The 17,211-nt window shown below is 33.0% G+C and overlaps 1 protein-coding gene across 1 annotated transcript in view; it reads right to left on the reverse strand.

The window, feature by feature from the left end:
• The window catches only part of LOC132750192 (disintegrin and metalloproteinase domain-containing protein 12-like), an 80,731-nt gene that overhangs the window by 44,726 nt on the left and 18,794 nt on the right, over positions 1-17,211 (reverse strand). The window contains exons 3-5 of the mRNA XM_060740137.1: positions 5,386-5,462; positions 648-729; positions 226-308 (exon numbers count right to left, since the gene is read on the reverse strand). Coding sequence (XP_060596120.1) covers positions 226-308; positions 648-729; positions 5,386-5,462 — 242 coding nt within the window. The remainder of the gene's footprint in view (positions 1-225; positions 309-647; positions 730-5,385; positions 5,463-17,211) is intronic.

Raw genomic sequence — 17,211 nt, forward strand, 5'->3', positions numbered from 1 at the left:
CAATTATATTAGATTAATCACAGAGAACAATTATGTGAAAAATCAATATATTCCCTTCAGTGGTTTGGAAATATCAACTTGCAAGCAAAAAGTTAACCAAACTATGACTATGACACCAAAACCTGCCCCAGGAGTGGGTACAATAGCTCTCCCTATTCCTCAATTAAGGCAGTTGGGCAAAAAAATAAGCAGCTGTATGTCTGTAAATTATATAACACAACTTACCTTATACCATCACATGTACTAAGAGCAACCATAGAATCTGGTTCACCTCGTATATGACCATGGTAAAAACAATGTTTCTTTAACTGAAATACAGTATACAAGTTTACAAATATCAAACTGTCAACATGGTAAATGTTAAGTTCAGATATTGTAGTGCTTCTTTGACAAGGGAAGGGGCTTACCCCTTAAAGTTCCGGAAAAATAATGTAGTATTTTTTTGCAAAAGGGGTTAAAAATTGAATTTAAGGATGAAACTGCTGATTAGATGCCCCTACTATACAAGGAAAAAATACTTAACATTTAAATGAAGATTTGAATATTCAAGATGTGTTCTAATGTATTGAATCTTATCTGAATGTTCGTTTACATCCCTACAATTTTCTAAAAGTAGATATCTATGTCTAAGTTTCATTGGAACTTACCTTTTTATGGTGTGGCTTTTTTATTTTATAACTCTTGTCATCTGTATATCCTTTTTCTACATATGCTTTAGAAAACAGGTGTCTGAAAATAGATAGTGTTCTTGTTTAGTTTTACATGAGTAACCAAATTGGCAATGAAACTGATTCATTACCATAATGTCATATATTACTGATGAAAGCAAAAATATTGGCAACACAAAACTAGCCTTACAAATGTCAAGGAAACAATATTTTGTTTGTTTTTTGTTTGTTTGGTTTTACCAACATAATTTCAGTCATATGGTGCCGAAACATGAAAGATGATTTTGGCTAACCTTGGATGTTACAAACCTTAAGCAACACCAAGGGTCAAAACCACCTCACCTGTTTGAGTTTAAAGATTCTTACACTCCAGTAATTCAACCCATTAAAATAAGTTAATTGTCTCTTACAATCATGGGGATAAACGGTGGCTGCAATTAAGATGCCTTAACCCTTAAAGGCACCCCCCCCCCCCCCCCTAAACAATGTAAAAAAAACTTAGAACAAAAAAGAAAATCTATTTTTAGCCTCTATGACCTTGACCTATCTAATGACATAAAAACCCATTCAAGGTCAGAGATCCATGGACAGTGCTGACACACCAAAATACGTAAGAAATCAGTCAATTTAACAAGTTGAGAAACATAAGAAAGTTTTGCATACCAACAACAATAATTATGGAAAACATTTTGGGAAGTACTAAAGGCATTATACAATGAGACCGAAAATGAACCTCTTTTAAGTTAATTACTCATCTACTGTATAATTATATCAGTGTTTATCTTAACACTATTTGTGAGTACAATAGAAGACTAATTGTGATGAAAGATTTCATCATATGATTAAACAGGCAGCTAGTATGGATGTTCACTTAACCCAATTAAAGTCAGACAATAGTTAACAATAAAGTTTTGATGAAAACAATTGAATCACTTTCTTTACTATACTATAATACATGTAATTTTTTATAACCACTCGAGATCTGGCCGCCCCACCCCTTCGCTATAATACTACTACACTGTAGACACTGCATATTTCCTGCATTTACTTTATTATATTATTTACTAAATAAATCAATTATCATACAGTGTTATGTTCAACACAAGGTCAGTATAGCAGTTATATGACTCACACCTTACATGCGATATGAGGATATGAAATTCGAGCTTTACTACAAGTGTGTATATTTGTAGTGTAACTGTTTGACATGTGTTATAAACCAGTTAACATATTTGCCTTTCCCTGCTATATAAATACACTAAAATCATCAAACATTTGACTAACACTCTCCTTAAGGAGTCGTTCTTAAGCGCCAATAAGGTTTCCTCCAGAAGCCGACCATACAAAAAATGATTGTAATTTAATTAACTACACACAAAAAACAACCAATCAAAATCATTTTAACTTAGTAATGGTCCTGTAACAATCGTTTTATGGTGTAAATTGAATGAGTGCAGTGTGAAGTTCAATACTAATGGGTATTGGAAAACTTTCACATCCAGTTTATATAAAAATTTTGTTTAAAATTTGGGTTTCCAAACTTTTCATTTGGTCCTAGGGGGCAAATAGCTTTAACTTTTATCCTCTTTATTAAAACCACTTTGTACAAACCCAGTGTTGGGGTAAATTTTAAAAAGCAAGATGGTCATAATCTTTAAAAGGGCTCAAAAGTATAATAATCTTTAGAAAAAGAATTTAAACAAAAAATATAGCCCACAAGGCAAAAATTACCTTACATTGAGGAATTTGAGAAAAGTATGTGAATAAATTTTGGTTAATTTCAGCCCGGGGTTTGTCGTTAACACAAAACTTTATTCCAAGATTAATCTCCCACAAAATTTAACCCATCATTTTGAAAAAGGAGTTGTTTTTTAATTTTAATTTTTACCAAACCTTTAAAGTTGGGTTCAGTTTTACTAATTTTTGATCCCCTGAATACCCCTTTAACTACAAATAAGTTCCAAATTTCACAGGGGGAAAGTCCATTCACAAAACGGGGGGATAAGAGCTGTAAATTTTACAGATATTGCTATTGAAAAACACAAAAGTAATGCAGTTTTAAAATTTTTAAAAGAAATTTCAAAGGTGCGGCTGTTGGGCTTGGGTCATGGTCTTGAAAAATACTGGTAAGTTTTAAAAGAAAAAACTTTAAAAATTTTAAATTTGAATAAAGAATGCAAAATATAACCCGTTTTTTTTCTTTGTTCACAAGGTAAGCTCACAAAGGGGAATAATTTAGTAACAATTCTTAATAGAATTATAGAACTTGGTCAGTGAGTGACTACAAAGATATTTGTGTAGTTGCAAGCAAATACATTGTACCTACAGTAAACTCCACTTATAACAACATAGCTTTGAATAATAATCTGCTTATAATGATGCTGTTCCCTTGACCCAACTATTTCTTAGTTACCCTCAAATATAAAAAAATCGGGATATACAAAAAAAACTGTGAACCTAATTATTTTTGGGTTTTGTTTTTTGTGAAGATTTTTTTTTATATTCATCAAGGCATGTAATCTAAAAAAAGTCTGGACTTAGGGTCTAAAAATACCTAGTGTTTCTAAGTGTTTGACCAAAAGTTATTAAAACCTTTTTTGAATATTTACAATTTATAAAAGCAATTCACTAGTTTTTTAATCCAAAAAAACAGACTTTTAAAAACAAATTTTAGATAACAATTCTAACTCCTTTTCACTGTTTTATTCCCTTAAAAAAATGGGTCGTGTTTAATACCTATATACGCACAGCATAAAAAGCGATTGCTTAAACATTATACGTGTCATATATGACATCAATAAAACAAATGACGTCAGGAAAATTACTTTTACACTCAATGTAGTTTGACACATTTTTATCAATTTTATTTTTCATTAACGTGTAAGAATGTAAATAGATATATATTTTTCATACATTATAGTATAATAATCATTAATGCACTGTTTATTGTTCAAATGCTTTGTAATTAATCACTCAGGCCTATCGATCAGCCTTTATGATTATTTCCCTGCACTGTTGAACAACAACCATGCATTATTCTACAACTGATATCTATATCCTAAACAATCATGTAAAAGCTAGCAGACTAATTCAATTCAATTCAATTTCTGATACCATCCCGAAGGATGATTTTAATATTTATTTTGGACATTAGGGCCCTGAATATGAAATATTATAATATATACATATCTAAGACATGCTTCATGAAAATTGGAGTATCAATAGTTTTAACACTTTTATCAGATTTGTAATCTTACAGAGGTGGATTGAGACTGTAAGAGTTATTATCAGAGACTCTGGTCGTAAGAAGAAGAAATCTATTTACCATGCTGGGAGATAATCAGACAAGATATCTATATTCTGCTGGAATCTTGTAGAGAAAAACTGACATCTAATCATTACAAACTTTGAACTCCCATAGATAAATCTTTTACGCCATTATTAACTGTACATCATCTTAGCGCATATGGTACTTAATAATATAAAAATATTGACTTACACCAGACAAAACAGCTTTTTTTGTGTAGCTTTTAACCTGGTCTGCAGAAATATTTTTTTTACTATTTTTCTATAAAAACTGCAAACTACATGCTTATACTCTTACCTAGACAAAAAATTTTGATGTGCCAAAGCTGGATTCTGAGATATTTTTGTTCCAGATGGGTCAGAATCTAGGAGAGATATTTGCCCATACACAAATTAGCACAATATGTCAACGCATAGTACAATTAGTTGGACTAACTGAGTACCCTGCTGGAACCTAATGGGGTAAACCTTTGCTACCAGTATAGATGCTTTCCACATAGCAATCATTACCTCCCATGGCCGCCATTTTTGGGGTCCTCCGGTGTTACAAACTTAAAGCAACACCCAGGGTAAAAAACGCTTCACCGGCTTGAGCTAAGAAATGGCCATAGACTCCAGTAGTTTGAACCCCTTTAGTCACATCTTACAATAAGGCAGGGTTTAAAAGGTGGCTACAATTCTGATGACTCAACTCGTAAAGGCAACCCCTCCACCACAAGGGGCCACAAATTCATTGAAAAGCTTCAGTTGTTTTAGGGCTAAAATCATTTTATACCATTCTTGAACATTTAATATCTATTAGTATAATTTATTTACAGAAGCCCTCTTATCTCATTCACATGCTCCAGAAAAAATTTACTTCAGTTTTAGACAAATCATGTATTAGGTGTGGCTTATCAGTAACATGCAAGTGTTTAGACTGAAGATATTGAAATCAATGCCATTATAGAACAATACAGACAATTGTACTGGATTCTCACATTCTCTGACACTCATTACATGTAGGTTAAATAAGATCATTAGATTTGAAATACTGCAAAATCATTATTATTTGTAGGGAACTAATTTTCGTGGTTTTTGTGGATATATCAATCCATGAATTTAAGATTCAACGAAATTTCTTTTCGTCTGCTGTAAGATTATTTTGCATCACATTATTAATTTTACATTTTTACTTTTTGGGAAAAAAAACAGTCCATGAATTTAAAAATCCATGAAAAAATGTTCTTTGTGACAAAACCACGAAATTTCATGCCCACGAAATTAAGTGAATTAACAGTAAGTGTCTCTATTAATGAAAAATATTCGAAATACTGACTGATACAAACCTGTTGCACATGGAACAGAGAAAGAGTGGTAAATCATGCTATGATGTGATATTATATATAATTGTTACATAATAATACAGTACCTGTTTCTGATCAAGTCTATAACAAAGTTATCTTGTAGTGTATGGAACTTTATTGTTACATCACTATGGTGGCCAGTCTGAAATAGAAAGAAAAAAACAAAGTGAATTTAAAAACAACAATAATGTTTATTAAATATTAATGTCATCACAAGTACTAACTGATTTTAACACATGGCTAAAATATGAGTGGTAGTATTGATTTTAATGGCAAATGAGTGGCACAATTTGGATTGTTTATAAGTGGCATAATTCATGAGTGGTAGTATTGATTTTAATGGCAAATGAGTGGCACCATTTGGATTGTTTATAAGTGGCATAATTCATGAGTGGTAGTATTGATTTTAATGGCAAATGAGTGGCACCATTTGGATTGTTTATGAGTGGCATAATACATGAGTGGTATTATTGGCTTTAATGGCAAATGAGTGGCACAATTTGGATTGTTTATGAGTGGCATAATTCATGAGTGGTATTTTAGGCTTTAATGTCAAATGAGTGGCACTGGTATTTGGATAGCTTATGAGTGGCATAATTCATATTACTAATATTTTGAATGACATGAGAATTAATTATTGGATAACATACATGTATGAGTGATATGGCTTGTTGGCGTCATTATCTAAGATTAAAACTTTTTGAGTAGAATTATTTGAATTGCTTATGACTCATAATGTCACTCATAAGTTATGAGTGACATTATCAAATGGCATTATATGGCATTATGTCAATGGCATTATGAATGGCATTGTAAGGCAGTTTGTGACTGGCATTATTTACATGACATTATAAATGAAATTATTAAAGGGGCATCACAAGTGACATTATTAAAATGGTACTATGAGTGGCATCATTTAAATGGCTTTAAAAGTCACATTAATAAATTTTGATGACCTGTGAGAGGCATTATTAACCACAAATGGCATCATGAAGGGTATTGTGTGAAATATATTATAAATGGCATTATTTAGAATGGCATTATAACAGGCAATGGCATAATGAGTATATCATTATATGAGAGGGCATTATTTACAATTCTTATGAGTGGCATTCATTGAAGTGTTTATGAGTTGCATTGTTTGAACAGCTAAAAAGTGGCATTTTTTAACAGAATTATATTTGATAGAAACTGTCAAGAATTACAGATCATGGCCAGCCATTCCCCTCAAAGGCAAGGGCAAGCCATTATTGCTCTACTATTATTAAAACAGCATTCAAAGGGTTGAAACAGTCATGTATATTCAGTTCTACCTCTATTTCTATCTTTAAGAAAAGGCTGATAAATATGCATATAATTATAGTGCTTACAAATGCTTAATGTTTAATTACATTTCGAGGGTTGACCGCAAAACTGCATTAACGTATATAGAAATAAAGACAGACTTACAGCAGTTATGCAGTCAACCCTCATAATGTAGCATTAAATCTTTACAAAAATGGAAACTTTTCAGAGATAACATTCAATGACCATTTACCAGTGCTATTCATAACCACTTATCATTCCAACATTTAAACTAGAACTATCACTAAATGTGATTAATACCCCCACAAGACTGCTTCGGAAATGAGGATGTTACTAGTAACAGAATACCTTGTAAAAGAATTGAAATATAGAGTTATGGATGTGGGCAATTAAAAATAGTTGTGGTTCTTGTATTTTTGCATTTCCTTTCAATGTGGTTGGCCATTGATGAAGTTTTATTGAATTACTCTGTAAAAAGTCCAGAAAGACAAAGAAAAGGAACAAAGGGCAGTAACTCTATAAATACTGAAGATGGAGTTATAGTTCTTGTGCACTGCACTTCCTCTTTTTGTGCTTGACCATTGTATGAAGTTGTTTTGAATTTCAACCAGTATGTTTTAAGTTATGCTCCAGACAAGGAAAAGTATCAAAGGGCAGTAACTCTGTATTTTGTTATGGCTCTTATGCACTGCACTTCCTTTTAATGTCCTTGACAACTGTATGAAGTTGTATTGAATTCCAAACAATAGTTTTCAAGTTATGCTCTGGACAAGGAAAAGTAACAAAGGGCAATAACTCTGTAATTTGTCAAGATGGAGTTATGGTTCTTGTGCACTGCACTTCCTCTCAATGTGCTTAACCATTGTATGAAGTTATATTGAATTCCAACCATTAGTCTTCAAGTTATGCTCCGTCAAAAAAAAGCAATGGAAAAGTAACAAAGGGCAGTAACTTTGTAATTAGTCAAGATGGAGTTATGGTTCTTGTGCACTGCACTTCCTCTCAATGTGCTTGACCATTATATGACGTTATAATGAATTCCAACAATTAGTCTTCAAGTTATTCTCCGGACAAAAGAAAGCAATGGAAAAGTAACAAAGGGCAATAACTCTGTAATTACTTTAGATAGAGTTATGGTTCTTATGCACTGCACTTCCCCTTACTGTGTTTGACAATTGTATGAAGTTGTTTTGAATTCCAACTAGTAATTTTTAAGTTATGCCCCGGACAAGGAAAAGTAACAAAGGGCAATAACTCTGTAATTAGTCAAGATAGAGTTATGGTTCTTGTGCACTGCACTTCCTCTCAATGTGCTTGACCATTGTATGTAGTTATATTGAATTCCAACAATTAGTCTTCAAGTTATGGTCCGGACAAAAGAAAGCAATGGAAAAGTAACAAAGGGCAATAACTCTGTAATTACTTTAGATAGGGTTATGGTTCTTGTGCACTGCACTTCCCCTAATTGTGTTTGACAATTGTATGAAGTTGTTTTGAATTCCAACCAGTAGTTTTCAAGTTATGCCCCGGACAAGGAAAGTAACAAGAGCTGTCAGAAGGACAGCGCGCTCGACTTTTTTAGTGCTTGCCTATAAAACAAAACTTTGACAGTTAAGGGCACACAAGACTTTAACTAGGAATTTCTAAGTACAAATCAAGAAACATTTTCACAGAGTTATCTTCTCTTGCTTACAGATAGGTCTCATGATGGCACATAAGAACTCTCCAACTTCCAAAGTAATATCTCAAATGGTTAGGTCAACAAGTGGACAAGAATGAAAATTTTAACTGAGTTTCTAAGTCAAAAAGGGCCATAATTCAAATAAAATCCTTAACAGAATTACCTTCTCCTGCCCATGTTTGGGACCATGATGGTAAACAAGTATTCCAACTTTCAATTTAATATCTCAACCAGTTCAGTCAAAAAGTTGACTGGTACAAAAAACTTAACCAAGATTCTAAGTCGATAAAAGGCCTTAATTTTTAAAACAAATCCCTGACAGAGTTACCTTCTCTTGCGTACAGATGGGGGTAATGATGTGAAATAGCATTAAAAGTTTCAAAGCAATATCTCAAAGGGTTAAGGCAATAAGTGGATTTTACCCATATTCAATGTATTTTCTAAGTCAAAAAGGGGCATAATTCTGTCAAAAACCTTGACAGAGTTATGTCCTCTTGTCTGTTGATGAAGGTCGTGATGGTAAACAAGTATGGTCAGTTTCAAAGCAATACCTCCAATGGTTTTGAAATAAAGTGAGGTGGTACAAAAAACTTAACCAAGCTCAATACACTTTCTAAGTCAAAAAAGGGCCATAATTCTGTCAAAAACCTTGACAGAGTTATGTACTCTTGTCTGTAGATGGAGGTTATGATGGTGAACAAGTATGGTAAGTTTCAAAGCCATACTTGTAATACTTCTGAAATAAAGTGGGGTGGTACGAAAAACTTAACCAAGGTGTGACGCCGACGCCGACGCCGGGGCGAGTAGGATAGCTCCCCTTTTCATAGAAAAGTCGAGCTAACAAAGGGCAATAACTCTGTAATTAGTCAAGATAGAGTTATGGTTCTTGTGCACTGCACTTCCTCTCAATGTGCTTGACCATTGTATGTAGTTATATTGAATTCCAACCATTAGTCTTCAAGTTATGGTCCCGACAAAGAAAATGCAACGGACGTCTGGACCGACCGACCGCCCGACCGACCGACCGACCACCGGGTGACTCCTATATACCCCACCAAACTTCGTTTTTGGGGGTATAATGAACTGTCCAGAAATTTATCAAACTATCAAAGACAGGTTAATAGAAATAAGGATAAATGTTCAGCTTTTCAAATGAAATGATTTCTGCACTTCCTTTATAAAGTTATCAGTTAATAACAATCAATTTTAATGCCAGCAGCTATTTATAGTAACATCAGAAATAAAGTGGGGTGGTACGAAAAACTTAACCAAGGTGTGACGCCGACGCCGACGCCGGGGCGAGTAGGATAGCTCCCCTTTTCATAGAAAAGTCGAGCTAACAAAGGGCAATAACTCTGTAATTAGTCAAGATAGAGTTATGGTTCTTGTGCACTGCACTTCCTCTCAATGTGCTTGACCATTGTATGTAGTTATATTGAATTCCAACCATTAGTCTTCAAGTTATGGTCCCGACAAAGAAAATGCAACGGACGTCTGGACCGACCGACCGCCCGACCGACCGACCACCGGGTGACTCCTATATACCCCACCAAACTTCGTTTTTGGGGGTATAATGAACTGTCCAGAAATTTATCAAACTATCAAAGACAGGTTAATAGAAATAAGGATAAATGTTCAGCTTTTCAAATGAAATGATTTCTGCACTTCCTTTATAAAGTTATCAGTTAATAACAATCAATTTTAATGCCAGCAGCTATTTATAGTAACATCATAAAGTTTAAACATCTAATATGATTCAGTGGTAAAATAACAGCTGTCTAACCTGTTCAATTTATACATTTTATGTTTTCAGTATAATTATGTAATTTATACAATTGTTCATCTCATAATTTATTAATTTATCTTTATAACAATTATTCTTTGTGTAGCTGCATACAATGTATTTTATCTAATTGAAATATTTTACCACATTTCTTTAATAAAAGTTAAATGAATACATCTTTTTCAGCATGCTTTTAACTTCAAGTCTGACTCCTATTTCACAGGATGGCCATTTCAGCAATTTGCTAACATTTGATTAGTTTGGTTACAGAAAGTTTCTTTAATTACAGGATATCTTGTCAATGCATAATGCAGAAAATGCTATTTTGATACAATTTGTATGAAATCAGAAAATCATACAGATTTAGCCAAGAAAAATGTTCCACTTGAGGAAAAGCCCTGATAAACAACCTGGTTTTGAAAACATTAATTGGCATGGCCAAAGTAGGGTTTGAACCTACTCAGTCTACCCCTTGGTTCAGAGTGTTGAGAGAGAGACAGCTGACCACAAAGCCACCTGAGTTAACACCACTCTCCCTGTCTCTGTTTTCTGTTATTTTTTGTTTTTGTCTTTTGTTTGGTTGTGTTTTTTTAATGGAAAATAAAAGATTATAATATATGTTTTTCCTCTTAGTCATGTATGTTACAGACATCCCTGTCAAAGTGTTGTCGGACAGATGCCAACATTATGTTTGTAAAATAAGGAAAGATAATAATGAAATCAACACTTAGAAAACATTACATAATACTGGCAGTGTTTTATTATAATTGAGCCGCATCACGACAAAACCAACATAGTGCGTTTGCGACCAGCATGGATCCAGACCAGCCTGCGCATCTGCACAGTCTGATCAGGATCCATGCTGTTCGCTTACCAACCCTATTACAAGTAGAGAAACTGATAGTGAACAGCATGGATCCTGATCAGACTGCGCGGATGTGCAGGCTGGTCTGGATCCATGCTGGTTGCAAACGCACTATGTTGGTTTTGTCGTGACGCGGCTCATATTATGTTTTATTTTATCACTGGTTTTGGGGTCTAATGTTGAATCTTTAAGTTATGATGAATTTGAATAGTGTTACACAAAGTACAGTAACAATTTAATTCTGACTTTGAAAATGGCGCTACATTGATAAGATTTACATTGGCAGATCAAATGACATAAATGCTGTAATTTCATTGGTTACATTTCATAAGGCTATATTTAAAACAATAAAGGTTTAAACTTAAATAATGAAATCATTTTAAAAGGTGTGAAATAAAGTTTTGTTTTTTTTTCTCAAAAATGAAATGAAGTCACGATTTACATGATGTAATGTTTTTCTAAGTGCTAATGTCATCAAACATGGAAATTCATTGTATCCTAGGTTATTAACCAATACTCCAAGATGTCACATACGTGTCAATAACATTTCAATGCTACTTACAGTATTATAACAATACCATGTATCAATGTATCTGAGGGGATTGACTGACTATGTTATGTCTTAACAATTTTCTCATTTTGATGACTAATTTGTAGGTGTTTTTTTTCTCCACATTAGAAGTATATATTAATGTATTTTGTAATATATATAGGAACATATTAATTAAGAGATGTTTGAATAGTTATGATAACATGTAAATCAAATACCTACTGTCACCTGGACAGAAATATCTACATGTTTATAAGACAATATTACAAAACTCCTGGCTTCATGTCAATAAATATCTAAAAATAAACTTATCAGGGGAAAAAAAGAACTGTTTAATGAAAGCATAAGTGCGAAAAGTTGCAATGATTATGAGCCCACAATGTTAACAGTTTTACATTTAACCCTAGTCCCATAGAATTTAATATGAGTTGGTTTGAGATATTTTCAATTCTTGGCAAAAACTTTTACAAGCTCATAATGTCTAATATATTGAACTAGTTTAACCTTTACCACCCTAAATATCTTAAATGGACTTGTCCACCATTTAATCTGGGCAAAACCATTCCTCATTTTCAAGGGAAATTTTTAAAATAAATGACCAACTGAAAAGTGAATAGAACAGACCATGATCAGATAGCATGGTTGTGTCGGCTGATTTTGATTTGCACTGGTTGCATACATGTAGGTAGAATCTAATGCGATCAGCAAGCCATCAGGGTTAAGGACCTCTGGTTCATATAGCATGAATTATGTTATAAATATAATATACTGTCTACTGAAATCTGTGCTAAGACAGAAAGAGCATGTAGTCCATTGACCTACTACTTTCTTCAAGTACTGCACTGAAACTAAAACAAGTTTATATGTACGTTTCTTGTGGTTTCTTGAGTTTTTTCTGACAGAGAATTATATTGTACTTGTGCGTTCAAATCCCTCTGATAGGATTTTATTATGTGCTTACTTATGAACAGGCAAGGCTTTTTTACACAGGTTGGGGAAGCAGCCCTGCAGTTAATTTTTGAGTGAAAATTATACAGTATTTTGCAAACTTGATGTAAATTCAATTTTTGGGGAAAACTGCATGATTTTAGAATTTTTCTTTGGATAAGCCCCTGTTATAGAAGGAAAAAAGCCCTGACAGGTCATGATTCTCAGCCCAGGAACTTACTTGAAGAAAATCACCTGACGTCTTCAGCTGTTGTAGTCAGCTGGATAGAGGCAAATATATGACCTTAAACAGAGCAGATGTGAAGCTAAAACCAGACAAAACAGCCTAAAAATGGTTGACTATGTCATCAGCAATGATTTCTAATTTACAAGTGTCACTTAAAAACAATATCACTTTCCTTTAACAGGAAATTTACTGTTTAATACATAGTAACTACTTCCTTCCATAGAATTTGATATTAAACGTAAATAAATATATGTGCATGTCATCAATTAGAAATTGTCAATTTCCTTAAAAAGCAGGTTTATAACATGCAATAAGAAAAAAATAAACATTTTAAACATTTCGAAGGAATCAGACACTCTTACCAGAGTTTTAACTTTTATCACTGCTGTTGCAGAAGGTGACACCAGATATATATACATGTACATGTATAATATTCATGTGTAAATATGAAAACCACTTGACTTGAGGTAAACAAGGTCAGGTAAATGCTGCCGAAAAAACTACTCAAGTTGTTTACAATAAATCACTATGTAAACAAAAAAAATTGGCTCAGTTGAATTTTTATTCACAAACATCAGAATTTGATAGAATATATTTATTTATTGTCTAGATTTTGCAAAAAAGTAACATTATTATAATTTATAACATTTTATGGCCATTCACCAAGTTAGATTAAATATGTGCTCTAAACAAAGAAAAATGTCTTTGTGACTGGAATGATAAATAGGTTTTAATAAATGAATCTTAAGAAAATGCACATCATGTGAAAAAGACGTTATCCCGAACTTTAAAGGCACATACGTAGGTTTTTCAAGGCCAATGCTCCAGTAAAAACAACTTTTTTTTTTACTTTATACATGTATGTCTAAGCTTCATGGTGCAATACCGTTCACAACAGATAAGTCAATCTGTTTCACTTATTTTCGAAGTTGTATTAACTGTCTGTAAAAGTTTGTTTGTACCCAAGGAGTAGCTGGAAAAAACCCGAATTATATAAATATGTTTTATTCAACTAACAAAGCTTTAATGCACAAAGACAACACTAATTAAGAACGCAAATGGTATGAAATTTTTAAGTTCCACCCAATTCTTTTCAGCTTCAGAAAACAATGAAGGTTACTATAATTACAAAATTAATATAGAATTCATTTTCAAGCATCTTTCAAGAAAATAAATACTGATTGTTTTCATATCTTATAAAAGAACATCATAGATTGTGTACACAATTAATGTACATGTACAATATCCCCGCACATAAACAAAAACCTTCACAAAAATTGAAAATATCTAATCTTAATAAAAGCATAATGACGCCTACAACCTATAATTGGTCTTTTTGATTAATTATTCATAACTGAGATGTTTAAGATAAGGCCGGCACTGGAGTAAACCACTTATCCCGGCTCTTCCTATATCATTAATTATATAACATAATTAACCCGCGGTATAGAAAACAATAACGTTGCTAACAAGTGCTAACAGATGTACTTTTCTCATTCCAAATAAATTATTTAACAGGTTCATGAATTTCGTTATTTCGTGGTTGGTATTTAAAATACTGATTTGTTTAATAGAATATACATAGCAAAATATTTGCAAGTATTACTATTAAGATACGCTTAAGCTTACAGCCTACCTTTAAAGCTGGAAATTTACCATGAGACATTTTTCTCACTAAAAAGTAAAAAACCAAACAAAAACAGAATAATTTATTAATGACAACCAAAAATATTACTGTTATTAATATGCAGTAAATGTACATTCTTGTTTATTTTTTTCTAATATGATTGTCATTCATCAAGAATCAACATTGTGTCACTTCATAAATAAAACTGACTGCTTTGCCTTATAATAAAGCTGAAAATCTTCCCCATTCCCACCTATACAGAATTTATTCTAGTTGGAGTGTGATAAAAGCTATGTACAGTTATTGGCGACGCCGGTGAGCGGCGTCGTCTTTTATGGATTACTTTTTATTTTGGCCTATGGAAGGAGCTGTTATTATTAGCAGTTAATTTCATGTTGTGTTAATTATATTTATTTTGATTCGTAAAAATCAAGTAAACAAATATGTTGTTATATTTGTATTTAATAACTTTATATAATCAAAGCACTGAAAGCACTGGAGGGTTGCTTGCGCTGACAAATTTATATGACATTATATTGCTGGTGATCACTTGAAAGGCCAAATTTCCTGTCCTTTTGCAACTTTTTTTAAAGGGTCAAGTCATATTCAAGTGGAAATGACTGAGTGCAAAGGAAAGTGCAATATTTTGCCATATGATTTTATTCAGGGAGATTTATCATTGACATCCAACAATTACAACACGGTTTATCAAAAGTACTAAAAACCAGTACTTTTTCTCAAGTGGTTCAGTTGAGATCGAAAAACCAAATTGCTTTATATCCTCAAAATAATACTTTAAATTGGATAAATTTTAAGAGTACACTACTGACAGAAGCAGAAGCTGGAAGTAGATAACCAAGTCCTCTATTAACAATGACTAAGCATTGATAATTTCATCTACTTATAAGGCATATGAAAAACATGCTCATTCTTGGGGATTATAGTTATTATCAATCTGATATTCAAGTTATCATCAACCCATGTGCATATAGACTGGATAGTGTTCAAACAACTCGAAAAGAAAATGGTTGAAAAATCTTTGTTTCTATGCATACTAGTAATAAGTGTTCCATCAGGGATAAACTTTCAGTGATTGTGAATACATGACTTATCAAAGTCACAATTTCATCCAGAGAGATTCATGAAATTCTCACAAAACAATAAGTAAAGTATGATTAGTTAAAAACTAGAACTATCACTAAATGTGATTAATACCCCCACAAGACTGCTTTGGACATTAGGATGTAACAGAATACCTTGTAAAAGAATTGAAATAGAGTTTATGTTTGTGGGCAATTAAAGATAGTAAGTTGTGGTTCTTGTATGTTGCATTTCCTTTCAATGTGGTTGACCATTGATGAAGTTTTATTGAATTACTCTATAATAAGTCCAGAAAGACAAGGAAAAAGATCAATAACTCTATAAATACTGCAGATTGAGTAATGGTTATTGTACACTGCACTTTCTCTCATTTCGCTTGACCATTGTATGAATTTGTATTGAATTCAAACTACATGTACTAGTTTTCAAGTTATGCACTGGACAAAAGTAATTAAGGGCACTAACTGTAGGGTCATTCCTGCAAAGTTTTATTACTGTGCAGTCTTTGGTTTCGGAGGAGATTTGTTTAAAGAAATTTTTGACGACCCACGACAACTGATGGTGGGGGATCACAATAGTTCACCATGAGCATGTTGTGCTCAGGTGAGCTAAAAAGTAATGATCAAAGTATAAGTTTGTGGATGACCTCGGCAATGCCATGACTGTAACAATACCTCTATTTTTTAAAAAGAAAAAGTCGAGCTAAAAAGGGGCATAACAGCATCAAAAACAAGAACCGGTTGAACCGGGTGATGCTCCCCGAGAAGGTTCTGGACACAGGAAAGTATAAAAAAAATGAACAAAGGGCAATAACTCCAAAATTAGACCAGGCTTTGTTTAGGTTCTTGAAGCGTTGCAGTTCTATCCAATTATATCTAGCTACCTACAAAGTTTCATGTTGATATCTCTAATAGTTTTAAAGTAATGTCCAGGACAAAAGTCAAAAAGTAAAAATAAACAAAGGGCAATTACTTCAAATAAGGCAAGGCAGAGTAATGATTCTTAAGCACTGCACTTCCACCAAATGAGACCTATCTATCTACAAAGTTTCATGTTGATATCTCTTATAATTTTAGAGTAATGTCCCAGACAAAGTTCAAAGTGTCAAAATGAACAAAGGGCAATAACTCCAAAAGTAGGCAAGACAGTGTTACAGTTCTTGTGCACTGCAAACTTACTCAATGAGATCTATCTACCTACAAAGTTTCATGTTGATATCTCTTATACATTAAGAAATATGTCCCGGACAAAGTTCAAAGTGTAAAATAAACAAAGGTGGATAATTCAAAAATTAGACAAGGCAGAGTTACGGTTCTTGTGCACTGCACACCTACTCAATGAGATCTATCTACCTACAAAGTTTCATGTTGATACCTCTTATACTTTTAGAGTTATGTCCTGGACAAAGTTCAAAGTGTAAAATAAACAAAGGGGGATAATTCAAAAATTAGGCAAGGCAGAGTTACGGTTCTTATGCACTGCACACCTACTCAATGAGATCTATCTACCTACAAAGTTTCATGTTGATACCTCTTATACTTTTAGAGTTATGTCCCGGACAAAGTTCAAAGTGTAAAATAAACAAAGGGGGATAATTCAAAAATGAGGCAAGGCAGAGTTACAGTTCTTGTGCACTGCACTTCTACTCAATGAGATCTATCTACCTACAAAGTTTCATGTTGATATCTCTTATACTTTTAGAGTTATGTCCCGGACAAATTTCAAAGTGTAAAATAAACAAAGGGAGGTAATTCAAAAATTAGGCAAGGCAGAGTTACGGTTCTTGTGCACTGCACACCTACTCA

This window comes from Ruditapes philippinarum, unplaced genomic scaffold (assembly GCF_026571515.1).
Source record: "Ruditapes philippinarum isolate M1 unplaced genomic scaffold, ASM2657151v2 ctg5296_1_1_1_1, whole genome shotgun sequence".
In the NCBI taxonomy this organism is placed as follows: Eukaryota; Metazoa; Mollusca; class Bivalvia; order Venerida; family Veneridae; genus Ruditapes; species Ruditapes philippinarum.